At 42.7% G+C, this 27,580-nt stretch overlaps 1 protein-coding gene across 1 annotated transcript in view; it reads right to left on the bottom strand.

Annotated features, from left to right (window-relative positions):
• Window positions 1-276: 276 nt before the first annotated feature.
• spegb (striated muscle enriched protein kinase b) overlaps window positions 277-27,580 on the bottom strand; it is a 33,653-nt gene continuing 6,349 nt past the window's right edge. Inside the window, exons 2-41 of the mRNA XM_070975750.1 lie at window positions 23,918-24,004; window positions 23,642-23,708; window positions 21,965-23,517; window positions 21,687-21,830; window positions 21,394-21,576; window positions 20,331-20,497; window positions 19,971-20,059; window positions 18,500-18,675; window positions 18,003-18,263; window positions 17,732-17,890; window positions 17,276-17,465; window positions 16,929-17,158; window positions 16,464-16,583; window positions 15,495-15,599; window positions 15,199-15,405; window positions 14,982-15,105; window positions 14,441-14,613; window positions 14,239-14,351; window positions 13,926-14,094; window positions 13,685-13,781; window positions 13,335-13,535; window positions 13,093-13,150; window positions 12,883-12,960; window positions 12,613-12,785; window positions 12,487-12,513; window positions 12,200-12,352; window positions 11,690-11,732; window positions 11,500-11,568; window positions 8,661-11,406; window positions 8,398-8,547; window positions 8,128-8,244; window positions 7,668-7,835; window positions 7,332-7,454; window positions 6,945-7,109; window positions 5,925-6,726; window positions 5,478-5,717; window positions 5,117-5,340; window positions 4,047-4,122; window positions 3,586-3,735; window positions 277-3,508 (exon numbers count right to left, since the gene is read on the bottom strand). Of these exons, the coding sequence (XP_070831851.1) occupies window positions 3,253-3,508; window positions 3,586-3,735; window positions 4,047-4,122; window positions 5,117-5,340; window positions 5,478-5,717; window positions 5,925-6,726; window positions 6,945-7,109; window positions 7,332-7,454; window positions 7,668-7,835; window positions 8,128-8,244; window positions 8,398-8,547; window positions 8,661-11,406; window positions 11,500-11,568; window positions 11,690-11,732; window positions 12,200-12,352; window positions 12,487-12,513; window positions 12,613-12,785; window positions 12,883-12,960; window positions 13,093-13,150; window positions 13,335-13,535; window positions 13,685-13,781; window positions 13,926-14,094; window positions 14,239-14,351; window positions 14,441-14,613; window positions 14,982-15,105; window positions 15,199-15,405; window positions 15,495-15,599; window positions 16,464-16,583; window positions 16,929-17,158; window positions 17,276-17,465; window positions 17,732-17,890; window positions 18,003-18,263; window positions 18,500-18,675; window positions 19,971-20,059; window positions 20,331-20,497; window positions 21,394-21,576; window positions 21,687-21,830; window positions 21,965-23,517; window positions 23,642-23,708; window positions 23,918-24,004 (10,433 nt within the window). The 3' untranslated portion in view covers window positions 277-3,252. The remainder of the gene's footprint in view (window positions 3,509-3,585; window positions 3,736-4,046; window positions 4,123-5,116; window positions 5,341-5,477; window positions 5,718-5,924; window positions 6,727-6,944; window positions 7,110-7,331; window positions 7,455-7,667; window positions 7,836-8,127; window positions 8,245-8,397; window positions 8,548-8,660; window positions 11,407-11,499; window positions 11,569-11,689; window positions 11,733-12,199; window positions 12,353-12,486; window positions 12,514-12,612; window positions 12,786-12,882; window positions 12,961-13,092; window positions 13,151-13,334; window positions 13,536-13,684; window positions 13,782-13,925; window positions 14,095-14,238; window positions 14,352-14,440; window positions 14,614-14,981; window positions 15,106-15,198; window positions 15,406-15,494; window positions 15,600-16,463; window positions 16,584-16,928; window positions 17,159-17,275; window positions 17,466-17,731; window positions 17,891-18,002; window positions 18,264-18,499; window positions 18,676-19,970; window positions 20,060-20,330; window positions 20,498-21,393; window positions 21,577-21,686; window positions 21,831-21,964; window positions 23,518-23,641; window positions 23,709-23,917; window positions 24,005-27,580) is intronic.

Here is a 27,580-nt window from a genome sequence, read left to right as displayed (position 1 = left end):
GTGTTTGGTCAGCCCGGCTCAGCTCCACTCAAACGTCCTGCACACACCTTCCACTGGAACACAGGCAGATGTGTGTGTTTGTCCAAGTGCATTTTCAACAGTAAAACTGTATTTTCCCAGAACCCCATCTCGAACAACGAATGCCACAAAACCTAGGTCTTGAAAAGCAAGGCAGAACTTGGACCATTGTTCAGCTGTTCGCCATCTGAGAAAGTGCTCGCTCTGCCCTCCAGCTTTGCAGCGCTGCCCTCAACAAGACACCACATTCATATATTTGTCACATTTCCTTTATTGTTCATTGCCTTAACAGTTGTCATGCCTTTTCCATGCCAGATTGAGAAAATTCACAAAATTAAAAAGCAGAAGCTATAACAAATACAGTCACTCAATAAATTAACAAACTGCGAAACACCCACAAAGCAGTCACATTCATATAAATCAAAATAAAGAACTTGTCATCCATTTAATAAACTATTTTCTCTGTGGGTCTAATATCCATCACGAGGCACTGCAACACATTCCACAAAATACGGCATAGGATTTTAATACAAAATGTGGAGCGTTCAACATCTTTTTCTAAACCCTGTTTGCATTTCATTTCGTTTGACTAAAGAAGATATTGCACAGACGTTTAGAATCAATGCAGCATCGCATTCCCGTGCTGATCTTGCATGTTTTTATTCAGGTTTAAAACATCTCCCTCTGTGATTAACTTCTACTCTGCATAGAAAACTGACTGAGCCACAGAGACAGAGAGCTGCACAATAGGGCAGTATTTATCTAGCAGTAGCATTAGAATATATAGAACTAGTAAAATAATTTCATAGAATTACCAACAATCTGTCAGTCAATACAGATTAAAACAAGTCATGATGTCTCTGAACACGTGACGCAGGTTTATGTGATGTCGTTGGAAAAGACTCGTCAGTGTCTGGTTGTATCTCCTTGATGCTTAAAATCAATCAGCTTGTACACTTTTGTGTGTTCAGTGTGAAAATCTATACTTGACATCAAGTGTGACAGCAAAATGATCAAAAATCTGACATTTGTGCAAATGCTTCACATGCTGGTCTTAAAGTGAATTTGCCCTCTGGAGGCAAAGCAAAATGGAAGAAACAATAGAATAAAGTAACGAGAATAGATCAAATGATCATCTATCACTGATGTATGATCATATTAAAGCAAATATGCTGGAGCATTTAGGATGAACCATTGTTGGGAAAAAGTGGATACTGGGCATTTTCTCCGAGGTGAGACTGAACATTAAATGTGCAAACAGACAATACAGCAAAACAAATAGTCATAATTCATGTCAGTGATGCTTGCACAGAACTGAACTGAGAACATAAATAACTTTTAAACACCAATAGGCCACTGAGTCGTCTGAGTCTGCTTTCAGTCTAAGAGGGGGACAAATGTCAGCATGTGTCCCACTGCAGTCCTCAATATTGTACCTAAAAAGCAAAAGTTGTGTGTTTTATGGGAGTGAATCCACCAGTTTAGGAGTGTGTCCTCTCATTTACATGATTTTGATGAACAAATACTTCATTTTATATGTTATAAAATGTATTTATTAAGACGTATATACCTAAATATATGTCATCTCATGTATAGAACAGGGAATAAGAAGAAGTGTCTTTTATTTACAAATTAATTTCATGTTTCCTACAGCTGCATGGATTGTCTCAGATTTTAGCTTTTATGTCTGAGGGGCTGCATTGTTGCTTATGTTTGAATTCATGCTTTGATCACAGCGTCTTGTGAGCTTCTATGGGCTGGAAACCATAAAGGCGTGTGACGCTTCATCTTCAGGGAATACATAAATCATCTTTTCGTGACATACGACGCTAATTATTACCATTTCAAATCTTACTTCTCTTTACTTACAAAAAGTTCTGCCATTTAAAAACTTTTGATTTATAAAAAGCAAATAAAGCAAAACCATTTTAAAGCAGTAGCTGTTAGCAAGTACAGCTAAAATAAGAACTAATACACTCGACAATGTCTCAATCAACATCCTTTCTCAATGAGGCTATTTTCATGCTGACTGCTGACTGGTTAAGGGCACTTGGAGGCGCCCCAGTATCACCAGTGGGTTTTGAAAGTGATTTAAATTACCAGAACACACTGACTGACCGATTAAACTCATAAACCTCCCTTTAGTAAACTCAGAGATGAGAGTTAACATCTCTGCATGGCTATCACACTGGGTCCTGATGGAAGAGTTTAGTGTATCTGGAAGCCAATGAGGTGGTTCTTAGCTTATCTGTGGTGAAGGAACTAGTGCCTGCCAAGCAGCCAACATGGAGGCACTTACGCTGTCCACATCATCACTCGGAGCAGAAATGATGACCTAATGACAAATTCAGAAAAATAAATTTGGCTTTTGAGAACGAGAGAATCGTCACTCTCCTGCTTCGTAGCGTTGGGGAAGAAACTTGTGCTGATTAGAGAGAGTCCTTCTCTAATAGCCCTTATAGAGAATCCCACAGTGCATCCTCTGAACCATATCTTAAAACCTCAAAACAAAAAAGGAACTGGAACTGCTACAATCCTGACGATCGTTGAGATGCTACAGCTGTATAAAAACTCTACGACTGAAGCACAAATAACTGCTTTAATTCAATGTGGATTAGGTTTATGGAGAGCAATGTGGAGCATTCTAGGCTAATCGAGGACAAAGAGTTAGACATCACAGAATGATCTTCTGGTCAGGAAACGATAGAGCAGAGGTGTTTTCGCCGTTCTTCTTTTGAAATTGAGTATTCATCATTTTGGAATCTGGAGAATCGCTTGAATGAAACAATATTTTCAACATCAAAACTCTATTACAGCAATTTTAGGCCTTTTAACGGTGGGTTACTACAACGCATTAGTTTGTGTCCCCTCTAGTCATGATAGAGTTGACAGTAAGAAAGGAAATCATTTATCCAAAATGTATGCAAAGTTACAAACCTTGAGGTACTAACTTGAAGACAACGTCCTGTCTTGAATGAACAAGGTTCACCTTATAAAAAATGCAGTCAGGCTCTTGTGGCAAAGAGTTCCCTTCGGTGTGAAACAATTTGATTTTCTTCCAGAAGCAGAAAAGAGAGAGAAGTGACGTCTCTGCAGATCTCAGCCACTGCTGGTTTCTTGAGTTTCTTTTGTCTTCCGACCAAGTTCGACAACTGAAACCTGAAGGGACCGCCCCACCTCGCAGCCCAAAGTCTTGTCCTTGAGTCCCGCCAACTGGTGTTTGGAAGCCTGTTCTCACTGGGTGACAGGTGTGGTGGGTGATGGTGGCACATTTGGCGTGGCGGGGCTGGTGGGGGTTTGTGGCGAGCTCTGGTAGGATCGCAAGAGGACTTTGTGCTTGGTGGCCACTTGCTCCCGCCTGCGCTGCTGGTCGGCCAAGAATTCCTTGAGACGAGTAGTTGTAAAGGTGAGAGTCTGCCTACGAAGGCGCATCAGGTAGGCATCTTGAAGCCACGAGTTATTGAAGCAGTCCTTAATGGAGGGTCGGGCCCTGTTGAAGACCAAACAGTGAGGATCCAAACATTCAAAGGTTTTTAGAGAGACAAAAAGGTCAAATGTTCAGCTTACCAGGGGTAGCTACAGAGGATCTTTTTCAGAAACAGAGAGGCACTTTGGGACACATTCTGGTAGAGTTTAGAGAGGTCAAACTTTGCCGCCTGGATCCTGGCTTCAGTCTCCTGCGGATCAATTTCGATGAATGGCGACTTGCCACTCAACCTGGAAAACCAGGGGAAAGTTTGGTCACTCACAAAAGACCCCTGAAAACATATCAAACATATCAAAGACCCCTGAAAACATATCAGTGATGCACAATAAAATCTGAGAAGGTTTGTGAGGTTAGCTATGAATTAAATCAGCAGCAAAACACTCACACTGTGTTCAATTACAATATGTGAAAAGACCTGAAATCTGAAAGGCAAATGCAGCAGACAAACGTTCAATCATAAGGCTCATTTCACATAAAGAACCCTACTACATTTCTATTTAAAGAGGGCCTGCTGGGTGAAAGCTGTGAAAGCAGCACTCACATGATGAAAGTCAGTACACCCACGCTCCAGATGTCCGCTGGAGGGCCCACAACATCCCCTTTCAACATCTCTGGAGCTGCAAGGAGAAGAAAGGAAATATGCACAGCCGTCATTACTACATAACTACAGTTTACGACTTATTGCCTTTGATGCTGTATGCAAGGTGTTGATGGTATGTGGAGCTAAATGTATGAATGCATAGTTTTAGTTAGTTTCCAGTCCTCCTGTGTTTCTATAGCTGGCACATGTCCAACGACAAAACAGCTACAGATCTGTATCAAATGATCATTTTGCATCATTTTCCTACTGATAAATTAGCACATAATGATTTAAGATGACCATAACACACCTGAGCAACATTTCTGAGGGTGAATTCTACTGTTTTAATCCTTTACGTGCCTTACATTAGCACCCTCAGTTACATCCTCTGAACACATTTCTGCATCTGCTACTGGAATAAAGTGCAGCACAAATTAAAGTTAGGGACATGAATTTCACTGAGAGACTTCACGGTTTCTCTGGCTGATATTTCTTCTAACATTTGTTTAATTCAGTGTCTGTGTGATAATTTCTTGTGTGTGAACAAATCAACTAGCTCATAATCTAGCATGTGTTTTGTCCTCCTGCAAAATGGATCTTGATCTAAATGAGTCACTGAGTAAACAAAGTTTAAGGAACTCACTGACAAACTAACTAAATCATCAGTACATGAAATGTATTGAACTAATTTTTTTGGCCACTTGAGGGCAGCACAACCAGCCCTAAACACTGAAATACCACCTGATCAGGATGACATGGCTAACAGTTGCTTATTTGCACATCGAGCACATTCAGAGCAACATCAGCAGTAATTTGTGTTTCTGCTAGGGCTGCAGCATATGATTATTTTCATTATCACTTAATCAATTAATCTAGTCCACAAAATGTCCCCTAAACAGCTCCAGGGAACCTACAGAGGGTCTGTCACACCTTTCATATTACATTTAGTCATTTTATTCATTGTCAATATAAAATTATTGACTAAAGCAGCTGTAATTTTACATCCCCGGCGCTCTGTTAAAAACTCTTACACATGTACTCCAGTGTTCCAATAGGAGGGCTGAACTGCTTGAGGAAGAGAGGGTTGTAAGTCTGAGCACTGCCAAAGTCAATGATCTTGATGACGTTCATGTAGGTGACGATGACGTTCTCCGGCTTGATGTCGAGGTGGAGGATGCGTCGGGTATGGAGGTAATCCAGACCCTGGAGGATCTGCACAATGTAGGTCACCACGTCATCCTCTGAGTAACGGAACCTGAAACACACCACAGCTCATTAGAGGACTCCAGGAAGAATATTTTTAGGCAGTTGCTCATTGATGCATTTCTAAACAAATGCATCAATGCAACCAAGTCATGATCTTACATGAAGCAACCAACTGCTTGGCTTCACCTGTCTATGAGGCTGAAGAGCAGCTCCTTCCCGCTGCAGTACTCAGATATCAGGACCAGGTAGCGCGGTGTGACGTAGGCTTCGTGCAGAGCCATGATCCTGTCATGATGAAGGGACTTGAGGATGTCGTACTCCTGCAGCACCTCCTGCTTGCTGTCTGCCTCATACGGAACAATCTTAGCCATGAAGAGGTTGCCTGTGGCATTTTCCCGGCACTCACGGATCACGCCAAACCGACCCCTGTGTGGGAAAAAAGAATCAGTTGGTTGTTCCTTTTCCAAATGCTGTATGTCCAGCAGGCAAAAAGAACAGAGAGAGAGCTGTGCTGTATTTAATGTGTGTACAGCTACTGACACCAAACCTGACTTGGACAACATTTGTGGTTTAGTTTTCAGTCTGTTTTGCTAAAATGGGTTCTTTATATTTAAGTCCGTCAGTAATCGTTACCTTGCTTTCTCATCCATGAAGGTGTAAGGCTTCTGTGGAACTCCCTGGCGCAGAGATCCCTCTCCAACCTTCCCTAATGGCGTCCTGCGTCCCGAAGGTGTTACCCGTCCAGAGGGAGTGACCCGTCCAGATGGTGTGACCCGTCCAGATGGGGTACCCCGGCTGTCCCCTCCCTGCACCACAGGTGTCAAGCTCTGCACCACCACCACAGGCGGTGAGAGGGTGACAGGAGCGACTGAAGGAGTGGTGGTGGTTGTCGGGGTGGAACTAGATTGAGAAGGTGGAGTAACACGAGTGGTCACAGCTGGCTTGTACATTGGAACAGAGGAAATAGGTTTCCCAATGACGGGTGCGGGTGGTGGTACAGGAGAGGGGGCCGTGTTGGTTATTGAGGGGATCGTATTTATGGGACTTTGAGGTTTGGGTGCGACAACAGGGGGAGGTGCCAGTTTGGTCTGGGGTTTGCTAACACTGATACTAATGGTGGTCTTGGCTTTGGCTGGTGTGGCTTGGACGGTCTGAGCAGGAGCTTGTTCAGATGGGGATGTAGTGACAGGTGGAGTAACTGCAGGACGGCTAGCATCAACCGGCACGGTGGGTTTGAAGGCTGTTGGAGGAGTAGATATAGCCACAGATGGAGCAGGAGCTGAAGCTGAGGGAGGGGTGGGTGTGACTGTAGCGGATTTACTGGGAGCTGGTTTAATGGGAGGCACTTTCATGGATGACATCATCACCACAGGTGCAGGAAGAGTAGTTGTAGGGACAGTCTTGACCACCACAGGAGCACTGGATTTAGCTGGCTCTGATGAAACACAAGCAGAAAGGGGGTACACCAAAAAAGAGTTGATTTGATGTATGAAAAGGTAAATAAATTACTTTTCAACACATCGTTCAATGAGGTGATGCACATTGTAGCAAACAGAACATATCAAAGTCATATCTAACAAAAGCTACAACACTTTTATCCTTTCATTCATGTATAAAAGTGATGGCTTTATCCAAAATAAACACAACACATACCTGAAACATCCAGGCTTACGACCTCTGACAGGTTGCTGTAGGGGCCCTGGCCAGCTTTATTGACGCAGGCTACTCTAAACCTGAAGGCGCCCCCTGCTGGCAAGTCAACCACATTGTAATAACAGTCTGCCACCCCTGTAGCCACGATCAACCAATTGGTGTCACCTGGAGAGTAAAAATATGTCCATGTTATTTATAACATTATTATATCACACTTGCTCACTCACAAACAATCAGTATCTTGAAGGAAAACCTAATAGCTCTGGGCAACACACAAAATGTGGTTTGGTACCAACGATTCACGGGGTTCAATCTAAAAGGCATTTGTGAACGTCAGACAAGAGTTACCTGTCGTAAACAAGGGAATAAACGTTAACTAATACTGACCCTCTGTTCTCCTCTCCAGAGAGTATGTACATGGGGCCATGGTGTCTGAGGGCCTCCACAATACCAAGGCTGTGTTGTTGTACTTCTGAGGTATTTCAGGTGTCCCAGGACGATTGGGCAGACCTGTAAAGACAAATGTGTCAATAGGACACATGTCATCTGTCCTTGGGCTCTTATTTACCCTCCAGTTTCTTCCCAGGCTCTCTAATATCTATGCAATAGATGATAACAGCATTCAGTAGTGTATTTGCTTACATATGATACTATAATACATACTGCATATAGAAGTAATAAGGTTTACTGCCCCTCACAGAAAGAGTGTTTGTCAGTTCTTACGAGCAAGAGATATTGTGCAAGAGCTGGACACAGAGGCCAGGGGGTTTGTAGCAACACATTCATAGACCCCTGCGTCCTTCTTGGTGGTCTGCATGATCATCAGCAGCTGCCGGCCGTCCGGGCAGGCGATCATGTTCATCCTGGCGTCGATATCCAAGGGCTTCTTATCTGAGGAAACATAGAGCACACGCATCAAAATGGTCATAATGATGAACACTTAAGTTTACAGTACTTATTATAAATGATCAAACACACATAACTGGCTGTTCAATCAGTTTCTTGAGTACTTTGGAATATAAGTTGTTTGACATGGTACCATATGTTACTGTATAGCAAGACACAACATAAAGCATAATTATGTAAATGACTGTAATTAGCAGGTGAAGAGATTCTGACCATCCATCTGTGAGACCATCAGTTACCTCATACTGCCTCATTTACATCACTACATCATCCTTACCTTTCATCCAGGTGATGTGTGGGTGGGGGCTGCCTGCTGGCAGACAGCTGAGTGTAACTGGATCCCCCTCCAGCAGGACATGATCTCTCAGCTTGATGTGGAATACTGGAGGGAAATCTGTGAGCAAAGGACACGAGATCACCTAAATCATGGCCATGCTACATACTGGTCAAAACACTGTCCCTCTTAATTTTTGCTATTACAATAAACAGACATGTGTATGTTTTTTCATACAGAGCAATTACAGTCTCTTCATACACGCTGACTTACCGGATGCCAGTTTGGAGTACTGACGTGAACGTAGGGAACTATTTTCTCTGGAGATTGCTGTTGGTATGTCAGGCTGTGATACTGTCTTGTCTCGCCTCCCTCTGGTCAAGCCCCATCGATCCCAGCGGGATCTGCGCTCACCCTCCACAGCTTTGTAAGAAAAAACAACCAACTCTTCAAGTCAATCATCATGCCAGAAAGTGCATTTGATAGTACTATATAGTCAGACGTGGGGTAAATTTTTAGTAGTAATTGTTTCATACCCTTTGATGTTTCTGACTTGAGGCTGGACATTGAGTCTATAGACTCTGATGAGGCTCCATTAGTGGCCTGAGCGGCCAGCTGGTTTTGAGGAACACTGGTAACCTTCATAGCACGGCTCTCTGATGTTGAACGACGAAGCATGGAAAGAATCGGTGTCCTCTTGTGTTCTTTGTCCTCTGATGCTCTCCTTTCCTCTGAGTAGCTGCGAATTCTTGTGGAAATACCAGCCACCGTTGATTCTATCTTTCTGCGCATTGCCAAGACCGGTGACTCGTTAGGTTTCTTAAGATCCTTTTCTTCTTGTTCCACCGCTGTATCACCTCCACCATCCATGCGCATCATCTCTACTTCCTTCTTGTCCTGTGACCCTCTTCGGCCAAGAGTCCAGGAAAGCCTTCGTCTAGAAGCAACTGAATCTTCTTCTTTGGTCATTTCGTCCTTACGTTCAGTTGATGGAGTTCTCTTCAAGCGCATAGAGAGTCTTCTCATAAAGCCTTGGTCCTTTTGAGCTTCACGAAGGTCCTGGACTGACTTCGATTTCTCTTCAAGTCTCCTTTGTGCTAGTTCCAGTGGTGCACCAACTGGCCCAGGCCGGTATATCTCTTCACCTGACTCTGTAGAGTCTGATGAAATCGCTTGCGGTTTGTCCTCATTCTTTGACCGTGACAGAAACTTTAGACTTCTTGTGAGGGAGGACTCGCGTTTTTTGAAGCGAGCCTCAAAGACCTCTTCAGAACTAATGTCCTCAAAGTTAACTCCTGCTGAGAGCTCTTGTTGGGATGAGGAATGTGTGGTAGTCCTTGGTGGACTGGGCTCTTTTGTGATCATTTCAGGCGATGCTACCCTGGAGTATACAGCAGGGTGCTCGGTGGTTGATATGACGGCTGGTTTTGGTGGACCAGTCAAAGCAGAGGACATGCCGGCAGGTGAAGATGTGGGTAAAAATGTTTCACTTGATACTGAGGATGACAATGTGGCAGGAACAACAACGGGTGTAGAGGGGCCCAGAGGCTGGTCATTGAGAGGCTGAAGTGAGGGGACCATGATGGTCTGCATAATGCTGGCATATGCTGAAGTCCTTCCATCTGGAAGAACGACTCGAGCTGGAAGCGAGGGTTCATATGTTGACACAACATTTGCTGGGGGAGGGGAATACTCCTGTGTTGGCCTCACCATAACTGAGCTTGTGGTTATGATCATGTCAGAAGATTTAGCAGGCATATTTACTTCTTCTTCTACCTTTTCCTCAGAAACTTCTACATTTTCTTTAGCATTTGATTCAGCAACAATTCTTTCCTCTTCTTCTTCTTTCATAATCTCTTCTCTTTCTTCTTGCTCCTTTTCTCCTTCTTCTTCCATTTTTTCTTCTAGTTTAGAGCTTTGGACAACAAGAGGAGGTGTCGGAACTCTCTGTCCTGTATACTCTGATTCAATCATTGGTTCTTCTGATATGCTCATATCCTTCTCTGAGAAACCACTTGTGCTCGATCTCTCATCAAAATTACTATCTGTAGTCAGCCCATCCATCTTTTCGTTCATAGACTCATCAGCCTTTATCTCTTTCTCCATGAAGGATTCCTCGCTTTCTGTTTTGGTTGGACTTTCCTGCACAACAGACTCTGGTGTTGGTGGTTTTGGTGAAGGTTCCCTGGGAGTCACCGGACGGGAGTCTAGCTTGATTTGCTCTGTAAGAGCTGACATAGATATAGCCTCCTTCAGCCTTCTCTCTTCTACCTGTGCCAAGGGAATCTCTAAAGGAGCTCCTGACCGGCGGTGTAAAGCTATCGGTTCTGAATCACCTTGACTGAAAGAAGCAGTTTTGCGCAAAACTTTGGGTTTGGGAACATCGTCCCTTGCTGAGTCACTGGATGCAGCTCGAGTTAGTGGAGGTGGGCCCAAACGAGCAGTACGGGAGTAGCGATCTGATGATATTACACGTTTTTCATCTCCCATTCCTAATGTTTCCAACAGAGGTCCTCTTAGTCCACTCATCTTGTTGTCCACAGAGCCACCACGAAGCAGCCTCTGTCTCATCAGCTCCAGTTTCAGAGCATAGTCTTCTTGACTCATCTTGGCTGTTCCTGGGCTGGTGCTCCTCCTTGGTAGTTCCATCGAGACAGCTTTCTTCAGAACTCTCCTGCCATCCTCTTGGTTTCCTTCTCCAGCTCCTTCCTCGGGTGTAATCCGGAGCAGCAACGCGCTGTCTGCTGAGCCTCCACGTCTAAGCTCTCCTCTTCGTCGTCCACCCTCTGGTTTATCTGACTCCATGCTTGAACCCCTTCGCAGGGGTTTTCTAGTCAGCTCTGACTTTTGCGGTAATTCAGCAGGTGATTCTTCATCTGAGGAACCCCTGTCATTGTCTTGTGAAGACCTTTTCCGCAGACGGCTTTTGCCTGTTAATTCGACCCCTTCTTTATCCATTTGTTTAGGGTCACACTCCATTGCCTCGTGGGCTTGAACAGGAGGTCCAGACCATTTACTTGTACTATCTTGCTTTCCTGGTTCCTGCTCATTGGTATGGATGTCAGTCAATGACATCCTTGATCCAGAGAATTCCATGTTTAGTGGCATTGGAATAAATGGCAGTTCATCAATGTCTTCATCTGAATCTGAAGATGATGATGGCAAAGGTGAACCTTCTTTAAGGTGTCTGGGAACTGCAATGGAGATATGGCTGGAGGAATCGTTCAGCAACTCAGGTATGGACCTCATGACCATTTTTGATTTATAGCTGATTAGTGACCGCTGTGAGAGGAAATGATACAATTAGTGATTAAAAGATTAAAAGATGAGACCATTGAATTATTTTTAAGCATTCTGAAAACCAGAATACCTCACCTGCCATTTTCTGCGAGATACAAACTTCCTCAGGGCCTCTGTACTTATGGCCTTCCCTTTGCTAAGTGTCTGTAAAATAAATAGACATTAAATGTAGGAAACGGGAGCTTGCTCAGTATCATCAAGTAGAAATTACTGCATGAAGAGGTTGAGGATGATTAACACTGCGGTGCCACTGGCCTTGTCTTACCTTGAACCAGGGGTGTCGGAGACATTCCTGAGTATCAGGTCTCCTACAGAAACATTATAGCATAATTCAGTCTTTCAGGTTTATGAAAATTTGTGCCATTATCTATCTTAATAAACTGCACTGTCTTAGTTTTCTTAAATGAAAAGCACTAGAGGAAGACAGTATGAGAGTTATACACATGGACTGGAGAATAACAACATATAAACACCAGATGTCCATCTGAAAAGCATCTATATTAAAACAAGACCACTAACATGAGTGAATGTCTTTTTATTTACTTGTGAAAGAAATATTTCTCCACACAGTTACAAGGACAGAGAGGAAATTGCTGTGAAAGTTGTGACTTTAATGACACATTTCCTTCAGTATCACATGTATTATTCAGTATACTCAAAACTAATTTCCTGAACGCTTTGTTGTAATTAGACATCATACAGCATATCTCCATATGTATTTTACACAGTAGTTTGACATAAAACAGAAAAATAGAGATCCAGTAGTGTTACTCACAGCCTGTCTGCCACCAGCAGCTTTATGATGAATCCTTTGGCCTCTCGGCAAAGCTCAGCAAACATGCTCTCCTCGAAGGCCACGTTGTAGTTCCTGATGTTCAGTACGGAGCTGCGGTCATTCTCTCCAGCAAACGGAGAAACTCCTGTCAGACTGACAACAGAAAGAAATACTTGTGGCAAGCGAGTAGTGCCGAACAGGCAAACACACCAGAAACTGATATTCAGCATGCTGCAATACATTTCATAAAGAAGAAAATAAATAGCTATAAGGAGACTTTTACTCACCAGAGATATGCAATAACTCCAACTGACCTAGAATAAAGAAGAGAATTAGAAAAAGGTGGTGTGTTACAAAAAATGTAACAAAGCAAACAAAAAACTGTTTTGTTGTACTTTCAGGAGATATTCTACCAGATGTCCGATGCTTTAGAGACGGGGGTCTGATTGACAATTTCTGGTGCAACAAATTCTGGAGTGCCATATTTGCAGTACTGAGCCTCATCAGGTGTGATTGCCAGCGCGTTGCCGAAGTCACAGATCCGGATCTGATCACCATGTGGGTCTGCCATGAGGATGTTGTCAGGCTGAGGAAAGAGAAAATCATATTTTGGATGTTCTGCCATCAGAGCACATTGTTGAAAATACGTTTTCACAGGACAGAGCAGGAGAGTGAGGATCTACCTTAATATCCAGGTGGATGATGTTCAGATGATGAAGGTAGTCCAGTCCCTCAAGCAGCTGCCTTATATATGAACGTACCTGGTGGTCCCAAAACACAAAAGTACCAGTATAGCTGTTATTTCTGAGCTATTTAAAGGACATACAGTTGATCATTACATTGAAAATGTTCACTGTGAGACTTGTTGTGCAGTCGTAAAACACAGGACTTACGTCAGACTCCATTACTGTAGATTTCTTTGTAAATCTGTCAAGCAGCTCCTCGTGGCATCTTTATAGAGTAATTAAGGCTATTCTTCACGGGATTTTAGAAACACTGGACACTTTTGCAGGATGTATGCATGTTTATTTCACTCAAAACATTTTTATGCATATCATTTTGCTTACTTTGCAAGACAAACTGTGCACTCTGCAGCAGAGTGCTCTGTGTGTGTTTTACTGCATAATAAGGATACAGTTCAGTAATGATGATGACTGCATTCTTTTTCTCAAAGGCATCGTGAAAGTAAAGGACTCTCTCGTGGTCCAGCTTGGAAAGCAGCTTCATCTCTCTCAGAGCAGACGCCTTCTTCTTGGCCCGGGTGGAGATAAACTTTGCAGCATACTCCATTTTGCCCACCTTCTGGGTCACACGTTTGATGTAGGAAAATGCACCTCTGCAGGATAAAAGGAGGAAGACTTCATTTCAACCTTAGCTCGTCACTAGTTAAATCCAGAACAATTAAATCGGTTCAAAATGGCAACTTTATATTGCATTATATTGCATCAAAGCGGGATTTCAAACATGGGCCTAAAAATGTCTCACCTCCCGATTTCCTTGTGGATGTCATAGTGGTCAGTCAGTCTGCGCATTTTCCTTAGCATAGTCTCCTCATCGTCCATTGGATCCTCTTTACTTTTAGCTACAGTAATGACCAAGTTTTAATTAGACAAAGGGAAGTGTACAAGTTGCTCAATGAACAAATAATTACAAGAAAGACCGGATGTTCATTCCAGTTAGTGTTTTCTGTTCGGGGGAGATTTAGATTTTTTATGGCATCTCTTACCTTCATGGATGGTGAGTTCAGCTTTGCAGGATACAGATCCTGCCAAGTTCCTGGCAGTGCAGGTGTAAACCCCGGAATCTTCTGGACGAGCGTTCAGGACCACCAGGAAACATTCATTATCATCGTACACAAACGTGTAATGACTGCTCTCTGACAGCAGGGTGTCATTCTGAAAAAATACCGTAAGTTTCAGGAACGGTTCTTCAAAAAATAATCTGCTTTGGTACATTTCCATATTAAAACTTTAGCCCACTGTGTAGTTCAGTCTATCTTGGGATTGAAATGACTTTTGACTGCTAAAATGGATAAAAACCTTGAACCAGAGGATGTCAGGGATGGGTTTGCCCTCCACAACCACAGCAAAGCGAGGGGTCTCCCCAGCACAAACGTCCAAGTCCTCCATGATGGTTTCAAATGTCGGAGGAGCTGTGGAGAGAGGCGCAAAGGTAAAATACCAAGTTACATCAGCTTTGGATGGATGAATGGATCGGCTGACAGATCAGTCCACTGCCTACCCGCCATCTCCACGGTGAAGGTGCAGCTGTCACTGCCGTACTTGTTGGAGGCCATAAACTCCATCTCTCCGATGTCAGCACTCTTCACTTTGAACAGCTTCAGCGTGTGTTGATCGTCGTCTGGCATCGTCATCTCATACAGGCCTGGTCTGCTGGACAGGACCGCTCCCCTCCTGTGGAGGACAGAAAACCAGAATCAGTGTTATTGGTATGACAGCATGGTGGATGTTTGGCTCCAGTTTGCGATTTAAGTCAGGGCACAAAAATAAACTGTCTTCACTGCTCTGGAATCTTTGATAATCACTTGGAATTGAACAGCTGCCTGCATGCATTGTCATACTGTATTTATGATCGTCAGTCATACAGCCTGACTGTCCTGTGATACCTGTAGTCCACAAGGTGGCAAGTTCATCACCAGATGTGGTGATTAAAAAACAATCAAAAATGAAACAATGACCATGTATAAATATACTGTATATGCTGAAAAAGGTGTTATAATAAATAAATACATAAATAAATCAATTAATTAATAAGGAACTACCTCTTCCAGATGACTGCAGCGTTGACATGATTAAGGGTGACTGTGATGGTGACTGACTGGTTTTCCATCACATATACAATGTCTGGCTTATCAATAATCACAGGAGCCTCCTGGAGATAGGAACCTAGAGGAAAGTCAAAGATGGACACAGATAATATTTAATGAACAGGTAGCACACACTGATAGATGAATGGATGCTCGAAAAACCTGAACGCACCTCGGTCCAGGAGCTGCACGGGGTCAGTGGCAGGTGAGGGCTTGCTGAAGGCTTTGGAGGTGATGGTCAGGACCCTGAAAGCATAGCGCACACTTTTGGAGAGGGTGGTGATGGTGTAGGTGGTCTCCTTCAGCCCAGAGGCTATGATGGTCCACTGGATGGAGCCCAGGGCTTGTTGTTGGATGGCATACATCAGGGAGCTGGGATCTGACAGGAAGAGGTTTTAAGGCAAGATGCTACAAAGCAATGTTGATTTACTTTATTCTGTAAATCTTCTGAAAATCATTCATGCATACCAATGGAAGGGTCCAGCCTTCTTGGCTTCTTCCAGCTTAAGGTGATGGTTTTACCAGTGATGGATTCTATGACTGGAGTCCCATCAGGAGGGTCAGGGAGGATATCTGAAAACGATGGAATCAGAGGTCCATAAATGATCTGCCTTTGCAATATTCTGTGTTATTGATAACAATCATGTAATCATTGGGCTTCACACAAGAACATTTTCGGACTCTTATTCTTAACTTCTGTTTCTCTGAGGTTTGTTTGTGCGGGTGTTCCAAGTTGGGTTCATCACACAATCTTAACTTCACTTGTCATAAATCTCTTGTTTCAGCCTGATGAATACCGCCAGAAACTTCATCATTTGCATAATCTACACCCCTAAAATGACCACATTAGACTGCTTGTTCAGCTCCATTTGTTGGCAAGTTTCATCCACAAAAACACCAAAGAGCAAAAATAGCTGTCTGACACAGTGATGCAACAAGTCCGTCTGTCAGGAGTCAGTTTCAGGAGTCATTTTAGAGGTCCACTTAGCTGTTTAGAATATTTCCTGAACAATTAAAAAGTATTAATAGTGCATCTGCCACTGACCATCAGAGCAGTGCTGCACTGTGGCAGAAGCAAAGACATTAAGTTAGATGCTAAAAACATCTTTCTAAAGCAAACTGACCCATGACTAAAATGAGGGTCGTTCAGGTGGACATGACAATCAAAGAGATATCAGATGAGAGGCTATGATGTCAAACTGAGGACGATACTGGACAGAGTCCTGCATAAAGAGTCTGAGGATGATGTTGGAGAGACTTTTCTCTTCAATCTTTCTCTCTTCTACTGTGCAACAGGTCTGGACCACTCCTTAATGTCACTCATCCATCAGAGAAAACAGATGAAGGGCACAAATCCTCTTAAATCAGCAACACCTGAATAAATACGAGCAGTTCTTGCATGAGGCTGGTTGTGTTTTTGTGCCATGCTAAAGTCACCTGTGACATAGAGATGAGCGTAGCAGGTGGCCTTGCCGACTTTGTTAGAGATGACACTCTTGTAGACGCCACCGTGTGCATGGCACACGGAGCGGATGACCAGGCTGTGGACGTCACGGACTATAAGAGAAAGCAGAGATTGAAGGACGTGAGGTACACCTGTATCTGTTAGCATCTCCTGACTGACTGTATTCAACAGGGCAGCAACTTCAAATTAAACACAATCCTTGACTACAAAATGAAAACCATGGTCTGAAAAGGAAAAACTTAAAAATAAATATTATGGAGGAGATTATGGGCAAAGACTTATTTGATCTTAGAAAGCTTTCTCTTCTGTGTAATTGATAAAGTTCTTTTTTGATTAAAACACTAAAAATGAGATGAATCTGACATAAATCAGGCAGTGTAATAGCTCTGAAAAGGCCTGAACATTAGCTGAATGTTCGTCCGCACTGAAACACTTACACTGAGTCATCTTTCTGTCCTCGGTGCTCTCAATCCTTTTGCCGTTGTGGAACCAGACGATGGTGGGGTATGGCAAACCAGCCACTTTACACTTGAGCACAGCCTCCTTTCCCTCGATCACATCCAGGTCATACAGCGGTTTGATGAAGTCAGGCATAGTGAAACGCTCCACCTCATTCTCTGGGACCTCCGGCTCCTCCGGGATCGATGGCATCTTCTCCAGTTTAGCCCTAAAGAGAAGAGAAGACATGTCAGTTACTACTGTTAAGATTTTATTTGCAATCAGGAAAAGTCCATGAAACACACCAGAGCTGCAGCCCTACATACACTGAATAACACGCTCTTACATCTGTGAGGAGATGGCTGGCCGTGGCTCCTGTATGTAAAGTTCGGCAGAGCTCATTGCCTCGCCGTGACAGTTACGGGCCGTGACCGTATAAAAACCCTCATCCTCATTGGTCACATGAGAAATGATGAGAGAGTAGCGGCCACCCTCCTGGAGAATGCGAATGTCCTCACTTTCTGTGAGCGCATGGTCTGCAGAGAGAAGAGTCTGTGTTTATACAGTACATCACCTGCACGTGAGTCACATATGCATAATAAATACTGTGTTTTTTACTATTATACAGCAGAAAAAATATATACCACAGCAAAAAATATGTAATATTTTCCAAAATATTTGCACAGATGAAATGGATATGAGCAGATGTTAACATAAACAACATAAGAACAACTTGTAAATCTAACAGGTGATTAAGACGACCTGGTCCGTGTATGATCATAATATCTATACACAGTCCTACCAAAATGACTCCAAATGACTGTGGGAGATGGCGTCCCGCTGACTTTACAGTCGAATCGAGCATTACGCCCCTCGATCACTTCTAGAACGTCCAACTTGCGAGTGAAGAGGGGGTCAATTGAAGGGATGACTTTGAGTTTACCACACGAGGTCACTTCCTCTGAAGAGCACAAATTTGAATTCAGAAAGAGCAGAGAAAGCAGACGGGACCGTAAACCCATTCATTTTGATTTGACATGGCAGATAGTGTGATGTTTATCCTTGAATCATACCTTTGGCGGTGCTCAGCTTGCACATGTATGTCCCGCTGTCATCCTCGTGCACGGAGTTGAGCAGCAGCCGGCACTTTCTCCCATCAAAGTGCATCTTACAGTTGAGCAATGCCGGCTGGATCAGTTTCCCATCTGCAAGCCAGTCCACATCAGTGTCCTTCGGTCCGATGACATGACACTCAAACAGAACCGTCTCTCCGGCCTTGGCTGTGATGTCCCTGACCGGGCGGATGACAGCCAGACCGGGCTCAACTGGCGGTGCTGGGTGTACATAAAGGACATTTTCTGAAGAGTGCTGTCAAGTGATACTAGTCACAGGTCGAATGTTTTTTCACTTGGACTTATCAACATGAACGCTGACTTCTAGGTAAACTAGTGTCAAGAATTTAGTTAGTAGCAAAACATTAACTCCACAAGCATCAAAAAGCAGATGTTTTATCCAGAGAAAGAGAGCGACATGTGGATTCTTGTAAGCAGTAGATTTAACAGAAGCGTACCTTGTACCTCCAGCTTTCCTTCACACTGCTTTGTCCCATACTCATTGATGATCTTACAGGTGTAAATCCCAGAGTCGGATCTCACCGCTGACTTGATGGTCATTTGAAAAGTGCCATCTTCTGTCTCACGCACGATGTGACGCGGGCCTGTTTTCACCGTAACTCTGTCCCTCAGCCTACAGAGGAGCAGAATTAAACAAGCGTTTTACAGAGCTGAATCACTCACACACACACTCAGAGGTTTTTTTTAATTTAATTTATGCATTGAAGGATGACCAAGCACACACTTGAACACACAACTACAAGCTCTATTCTGGGAGGTATAAAGGGGGTGGGGAGTGGGATACGTTATTATTACCAGGACTGCCAATGTTATGTTTAGCGCTTTCTTTTCTGCTATTGTCTCTCGAAAGTCATGACTAACTCCAACGACAAAACCTGCCAGAGTGATTCAGCTTATTCTTGTCTCCTATATCAAAGGATAACGCTGGTATTATTATATATTGCGCTTACAGTCAACAAATTGCATGAAAAGACCAAAACCTGCAATGTGTTCGTCCATCTCTACATTTCATCTGTCTCTTTTTAATTGAAAATTAAACTACAATTAGAACTTTGAAATCAGAAAATTAATATTTAATCTGTAATCATTTGTTCAAATTCCCAAATTCTCTCAGTTTAAGATCAACAAGTCGTGCTAACATAAAGTGGACAAAACTAGCAGTGCTGAGTAATCGTGAAATCAGACCACCACCATACTTTCTCACACAATTGAGAGGTGTGAGAAAGTATTTTTAATTCATCACCATATATGGTCCACTGGTGAGTATTTACAGCAGCAGGATGGTGCGTGTGGGACTGACTCAAAATCGAATGCTCATGCAAATGAAGGAGCATGTCACAGTTAATAGCGATGCGCTTTCAGTAGATCCTTGACAACAACAGAGAAATAAGGTATATCCAGCTTTGTTCTTTTTATTGAATTTGTGAGAGAAAAATATGGACTATCGCCTGTCTTATCATTTGAAGCTGCTGTCCTGGCAAACAACAACAATAACGACCTACTGGCTGATATGAAGAAGTGTCCTGCAAACATTAAAGGACCTGAACCCTGTGAAGAAGTGCAATCAGATCTGTTCACAGCTTTGCATGTGAATTCCAGATCGTTGTCGAAGGGCTCATTAGTTCAGCCACACATTTGTGTTTCTGGGTTGTGAGCAGCTCCGTGGTAATTGAGGGAGGTGTGTTATTCCTCCCTTTACCCCATTAAGACTCTTATTGTGAGCCTGGAGACTGTTAGGCAGCAAACATTAAGCTTCCACTTCCTTTAACAGATGCAATAAAGCAGCATGCTTCAGAACAAGCTATGCAGTCAAGCAAGCGTGCTCGTGGCTTGTGATCCAGAGAAAGTCTTCTCCATGTCCCCTGCAAGCAATGAGTTTAAGCAGTTTGATGAAGTGAGGGGACCTACCAATAGAGCATGGGTTTGGGTTGTCCACTTATTCGGACAGACATGGTGACTTCCTGTCCTTCAATGACAGCTTGATCACTCATTGTTACCTGTTTGAAATGTAATGTGAGTTAGAACCTGAGAGGTGCATTTTACCCGGAGGTTTTATTTGACAGACGTGTTGATGGGATGACCACACAGTCGACGAAATGTTCATACAGGGAAATTAATATTGACAGAATCAAGGACATCCTGTACATAAAACATTTCCATGCAATAGTTTGCAACCCACCAGTCAAAATGCAGCTGAGTAAACATAAAAATACTAAAAAGGGAAAGTGAATTAGGTATTTAATGAGGCTTTGCTCTGTACAGTCTCACCAGGAATGCAGGGGGTTTCCTGAACCGTGTGTCAATACTTCGCCTCGGCTCTGGCCCTCCAAAATCCATACCCTCCTCCAGGGGACTGAGATACTCCTCATCGGATGTAATAGGGCTGCTGATGTCCATAGGCACACCCAGGTTCCCCCTTAGCTCCTGTGCAGGGTCTGCAAAAGCAACAAGGTCACATTATGTTTCATGTTGTAGTTTTATACAATCCTGTTCACTAGAGAGTGTGCCTTTTTTGTCTGTGTAAAGTTTATTTTTGTGACTGAGAGCACAAGAGTTCAAGCTGTTCATGCATTTTAAAAAACAAAGCCCCCCTTAAAATATAATTAGAATCTGAGATGTCAAATGTGATATCCAAACAACAGTGGATTCACAGAGGGTGGAGCCAGCGAGCCTCGGTGGGCAATTTATAGGTTCAGTTTCGCCTCTGAGTTGCTATGGTAACTATAAGTGAGGCTGTTCAGCTGGAATATATGGCACAGACATTTTGCTCAGAGAGATAATGACAAGGGAGCAGGAGAGAAATCAGCTGGAACACAATGCCAACGCGGGAAGAGACCACAAGATGTTTTATTCAGAGCTTTTTAAAAATAAATGAATAAAAAAATATCGTCAGGTACGCTAGCCTGTTTTTGACTACAGAGAGTACTTTTAAATTCATCTGTGGAGACAAAATAAATGTCCTTTTCCATTTTTGACAAACTATAATAACAGCTCTCAGCTTGTGATAATGACTGACTTTATCCAAGTTAAATGGAAGACATGTATTTCAGTGCAGATAACAATAAAACCATAAATATGTCTGTCATGTTGCAGCATGAGGAGCAGCATGATGCTTTTCCTTTTATTGTCTGCTCTGATTCAAAATGGCCAACTGTTGTTTTTGTGGAAACACAGTTAAAACCTGGATACATTTTAACTAACCGAGCAACATTTCCTTTGAATAATATCGCTCTGAAGAGTCAAACATCAAAATTAATCACCACAAAAACAGTGTATGTGTGCTGTTTACACTCACTTAAGTTTCATCTGGTATCCCAAAAGCCAAACTTACCTGCTTTAACTATAAGGGTGGCACTGCTGGACGCTCTGCCCTCCTGATTAACAGCTGTCACACAGTATTTTCCACCATCACTTATTCTAGCTGATTTGATGAGCAGACTATGCCGTTCACCCTCCACTTTGACAGTGTAATTTCCAATGCCGATGATTTCAGTCTTGTCTTTCGTCCATGTAACTTCAACAAAAACGACAAACAGAGCAGTTTTTGCATAGATCGCTTAAACAGAGATTTTAAGATTACCTTTTGAGTTGTTTGCTGTTAAAACACAAAGTACAATATGTTACCTTCAGGAATGGGAGTGCCAGCAATGATACATCTTAGCAGCACATCTGCACCAGCAGATGCTACGGTGTCCTGGAGGGGAAACTCAAACACAGGCGCCTCCATTGGGTCCTCACCAGCAGACACATAAGAATCATCTGAAGAATCTGCAGTTTAACCAAAAAAAAAGCCTGAATTCATTGTGATCAAATTAGAAAAAGACCCCCCCAAGGTAAAGAGTGAGTGATTGGTTGATTAAACTGAAAAACGAGCTTAATGAAAGAAGGGAAACAAATCTAACCTAACTCTGGAGACATGGGTCGAGAGCGACGTTTCTTCCCTTTGGTCTTCTGCTGCTGTCCCTCTTTGGCACTAGTGCTAATCTGCTGAGGCTCACTTGTTTTCGCAGGAACATCCTCTTCCATTTTTTCATCTTCAACAATAATTGCAGGGATTCTTATCTTTAAGGCGGGTTTTGATGGCTCCACTTCCATTTTCTCCTCCGTTGGAGTGACCGGTGACATCCTTGAGGGTTTTGCAGGAGGTTGAGGAGGAAGATCTTGCACAATGACAGCCCTTTTTTGAACCAGTGGACTTTCAGGTCTGTTTTCAATTTTCCTTAATACTAGTTCTATTGGAGTTTTTCTCCCCGAGGTCTCATCCCTCTGTGATGTTTGCACTGACTCTTGGATATGTTGGGGTTCTTGCATTCGAGATACCCTTTGTACAAGCGGACTGGGTGGCCTTCGCTCAACCTTGCGTAATGTCATCTCAGCAACATTTCTGCTCGGCGACTCTTCCCTTTGCTGATAATATAACGCTGGTGACGATGACCTCTGGATGATTTCTGTAACTGGACTGACTCGACTTAACTCTCTCACTGATCGTTGTCCTGGTAAGTCAGATAGCTGCATGGACTCTGGGGTGCCTGCAACCTCTCCAAATCTATTGATTGTTACAGTTGTTGATGCAGTGCTTGCTGTCTTTTGGGGTTGGGATTTGTGCTGGTCTTGGGGTATTTGCTGTTGATGCTGCATTGGTTGCTGACTTAGTTCCTTTTCTCTCTGTTCCTTTGCCCACTGGGCACGTTCCCTTTCTTGGAGCTTTTGAAGGACTTGTGGAGGAATAGGCTCAATTTTCCTGAGAGGCTGGCGCTGCTTGCTCTTCAGAGTGAGCTGCTCAGTTGAAAATGATTTCTTCAGATGAGGCTTACCAACGAGTTTCTTAATACGCTGTAGCTCCTCAGTGAACTTGTTCTCAATGTCCTGAACTTTTTGGGAGTAGCGAGGTTTCTCCTCCAGCGAAGCAGCTCTTTGTCTAAACATAGATCTCCGTTCAGCAGCATCCTCTTTCAAAGCCTCCCTTAGATCTTCCCTTGAACTTTCTCTTGAGATGCCCAACCGGCTTCCTCCATCATCCGAATCCACAGATCCAGCTCGATTGAACCCTGCCCAGGACCTTCCCGAGACTGAACCTTCTGGAATATCAAGGCTTCGTCTCCTCTCTTCTAAACCACGGACCTTCTCAAAAACCTTTGAGCTTGCCCTGGTAAGCTTTGGGGAAGGTCTGAGAGTGAATTCCTTCCGGGAGTACTCGCTCAGTGGAGTCTGTGGTCGGGAGTCCTGTGTGTTACTTTGGGACACAGATTTTGGCTGTTTAACCTTTTCTTCAAACTCCCCAGGCACTGTATCTTGGTACTCAGTTGGCACAACTATTTTCTTCCGCAAGCTGAGAGGTGTAGTTGAACCAGAGCGACTTGGCATTGGAGAGGTGGAGGGACGTTTGATGAGTCTTGGGGATGGGGGTGGGAGGACTTGTGGAGGAGATTCTCTCGAATAGTTCTCTGGCTGGTTCCTGAAATAGAGGATTTGAAGCAAAGCTGTTGGAATCAGCAGGTCAGTACTAAGTCAGTCTACCAGGTGTTATGTTTAAGCACGGAATATGAGCCCAGTAGTACAATCAGCAGATTCTTTCTTGCCTGGTTGTGTTAGAGTGATCCTCATGTCCATGTGTTCTACTGTCATCTTCTGCACATTTGTCCATCACTGCATCTCATGCAAAGAGGAGACATGGGAAAATGTAAAACTGCTCTAATAATTTAGATCAAATCAAATCATGCAGCTTTAACTGCAGATGAGCGGCAGCTTCCTTTGAAACATTTCTAGCTATATTTTAACATTGATGGAAATCAGTTAAACAGAAATAATGCAAATTGTCTAAAGGAATAATTGCATGCTGGAAACATGGTGGATACCTGTATGCACAGCCTGGTCCTCGACATCCCCACCATCTTCTTTGGTCTCAAATTGGTCTCCACCTTCATCCTCTGTTGTTTCGGAATCTGAAAAAAATGAAAAAAATATGGTGAACCTAAAATTTTCGGCAATTTTGGATATTTCAGCACCAGTGCACATTAATGCTGAAGGTGACACTTTTCAATTGTACAGTTGTTTTTTTGTTTTGTTTTGTTTTTTAGAACAGAATCCCTGGCATTAGGTATGCCAGTATGAAATATATCAGCATGTTAAATACTGCACATCCAAGATTAAATCAACCTTACTCAACTGAAAGTTTAGTTTTTGTTGCACTGGACTGTGTCTGATCATGACTGTCATTTGACTTTTAAAGTTGTCACCCTGAGGGTCTCATTAGCACAGCAAAGCTAAATAATGTACTAAACTGACTGAAGCTGAAATGTCGCTGAAATGATCTCATCAACATCTACAAGTTAATACTGAGCAAATTAAATACAGCTATTTCAGTGTTTAAGAAGAAAATCAACTTCTTTCCATTTCATCCCTTTTAAACCTAAAAACTGTTCCAGCTGTACCATCTGAAAGGTTTGACTATTTTCCTCTAACAGAGAAAAAACAGTCATTGGTGGAACTCAAAATAGAAAGCACGATTGAGTCATTGGCATCCCAGCAGCTCTCATGAGGTGTTTGCTTCACAGTAGGTGGAATTACTTATAAAAAACAGAGGCTATCTGTTCTTCCCTTGCAGTAAAAGAAAACAATAGCATAGTGTTGCTCATACATGGTAGAGAAATACTGAAAATGCTTGTATGTAATTTGTACATTTGATGTCCATTCTTAATCAGTTTTTAAGTAGAAAAGCAAAACGGGTGAACTCTCTAAGTGGTTCACATTCCTCAGAGCTATTAAATCTACATATAAAAATCACATTCCTGCAATAATGTGTGAGGCCACTGCATATTTCAAAATAAAACTTGAAGCCACCTTTTTTCATGAATAGCACACAATCATCTTGTATTTGAGATTTTCACAGTGTTTACAAAATGTACAACTGTTTCCTCAAAGCATTCATAAGGCATCATAACACCAGAACATGACACAAATGTACCTTACAGTAATCGTTTCTAAAATCAGAAAAGCAAGAAAACATTAGTTGAAATAATGGCTGTTCTTATAACTAGCCATGTGTCGGGCTGATATTAGCCATGACAAGTTTCTGTCTGTCTTTACAGTGTCCTGACTAGTTAAGAAAATCTGATTAAATTGTTTGATAGCTTTAAGATAAAAAGAAAAGTGACTAATGAGGAGATGCAATATAACAAAGAGAGAAGTTTTTAAAAAGCAACAAAAGAGAAAAAGAGCCTATTTATCATAATTACTAAAAATACATATTAATTTCCACAACCAATTGTTCAAGATTCTTAAAAAAGCAAAATATGTTGCTGCAACATTTCCGAGGCTGACATTTAGACAGTTTTACACATACTGCATTAAAGTGCCAAACTTAATAAGACTGAATACACGAGCACTCAAAGTACACTCGTCTTTAGCCATGCTGGTGGTGTGGCTCGAGGGACAGCAGTGTCCGTCAGTCTACCACATTGGTCCAGAGTGAAATAGCTCAACAGCTATTGGATTAACCGCCATAAAAATCATGGTCCCCAGTGGATGAATCAAGAGAGAAGGACTTGAAGAAATGAGGAAGAAGCCATGAGATTGGCAAATGGAATGGTTATCTAACGGACATTTTGGCAGGAGTTTACCAAAAACAAAGAAAAAGCAGGACCAAGCTGCTATCATCACTCTAAATTCTGATAGAGTTGCACCTTAGCTCACAGACTGAGCTAGTAAGCTAGTTAGCCAGACATGCTAACATTTGCGGCTTACGTTAGAGGGGATAAAGACAAAGTTTCATCCATTCCTCCCACTTTTGCTCTTGAGTTTTCATTTTTGGACCAACAACAGAAAAAGATGCCACCCTCCAAATTCTATGTATACTGTTAGCGCCTCATGCAAACCGAAAACAACATGTAGACAGATGCAAAGCTTGACAGGCCTGCTGGTGCCTAGTTACCGTTACAAAGCTATGGTTGGACAGTCGGTTTGGAGGAGGGGTTTGGCGAAAGGTCAATAAGACACCAGCAGCTTAATTACTGTGCAAGGGGTATTACTGCACATATCTCACCATAGTCCCAGGAAAGTGTGGCTCATAAACCTGCCAATGCAGCCCCACAGAAAACCACTCAGCTCAACAGACATCGTGCAGAACGAGATTTATACCTCACTGAGTACCACCTCAATGTTGCAGTTTTACACTCTTTGTGTTGTTTATAAGAGTAGAGTTTATAAAAATAGGTTTTGTCTTTCAACCATCTTCTTGATTCTTGTCGGATTGTAATGTTAAGTGTTAGAAAAGTTTCCAGTTTAAGAATCTTATCTTATCTTAGAATTTATGATTATGATAAGAAACTCTCACCACTTTACACAACCAGCAGTCTGAGAAACATCGCATCATATCAGCATTTTAGTGAAACTCTCAAAGTCCTCTACAATTCTTGGACGTTATTTCAAAGCTATGGTGGTGATTTGATTATATTCCACAGTAACACTGGTCTAACTTTGTTTCCCTTTTGATGAAGGATGTCATTGGCCATTGCATCTGATGCTGTCAATTGAGAAAACACTGTGTGGCCATTTGTTGAGCAGTAATGTTAAATGAAATGTCAACATTTCACGTGGAATATTTTACATTGTTGTATGTTCTACATACAGTGAATAGTTGAATCAGTATAGGAGGAGCATAAATACATGAAATAGCACTTGCCTGATCTTTTTCTTTGGTCTGGATTTTTTTCATGGCCACTGTTGGTATGTCCTCGACAGGTATTTTTTGTCTTGGCTTACATTCAGCAGCAGGGTATTCCCCGAGACACACTGGGGGTTCCGAGCCATTACTACACGCCTAAATCAGGAAATTTTCTACAAAGACATCAGCAAGTAATATCTGACTTGGATGCAAAAGATCCAACTTGTTATATAAGTCTGCTAACATGCAGGTAAAAGCTTCTCAATCAAATGCAAAGAAAAAAGGGAAAGAAGGCACTTTGGTCCATTATATAACAAGTTGCAACCTCAGAGTCTGAGCACTTCATCTGAGAGAATCCGTTTGTGAAAAGCGTAGAGCGTAAACCTCCATCCGTAGGTGCAAATGTCTGTTGAATGCATATCATCCCCTCTGAGGGAGCCCCTCTGTCCACACAATAGCCAGCGACAGTGTAAGCATCTTCCCCCGCTGCGTTCCACCCCACAGGCAGTGCACACCGATAGGCAGAAAAACCAGTGGGAGTGATCCAGCCCTCTTGAGATCAGTGTTCTACAGCATTGGTTGACATTTTTCATTTTCTCCTTCCTCCCCATGTGTCTGTGTCTTATTCTTCAACTGGTGTAATGAGCCGATGCTGTGGTGTCGGCAGAGAAGGGGAGAATCACTGCAACAGCTAAAGGGACCTCCTCACTCCTCTGCATTGCTGGAGCGCCGTTAGCTCTCACAGCGAATGTGTTACTGGCTGCTTAGGCTGACTACACAAAGCTATTTCCAAGGGATATGATGGATTTAATTGCTGTGCTCACAACTACACTCCTAAAAGATAATATTGCCACTG

The sequence above is a fragment of the Chaetodon trifascialis genome, chromosome 12 (genome assembly GCF_039877785.1).
Source record: "Chaetodon trifascialis isolate fChaTrf1 chromosome 12, fChaTrf1.hap1, whole genome shotgun sequence".
In the NCBI taxonomy this organism is placed as follows: domain Eukaryota; kingdom Metazoa; phylum Chordata; class Actinopteri; order Chaetodontiformes; family Chaetodontidae; genus Chaetodon; species Chaetodon trifascialis.
Note: the sequence above shows the minus strand (reverse complement) of the source record. Positions and strands in the feature narration are given on the sequence as shown.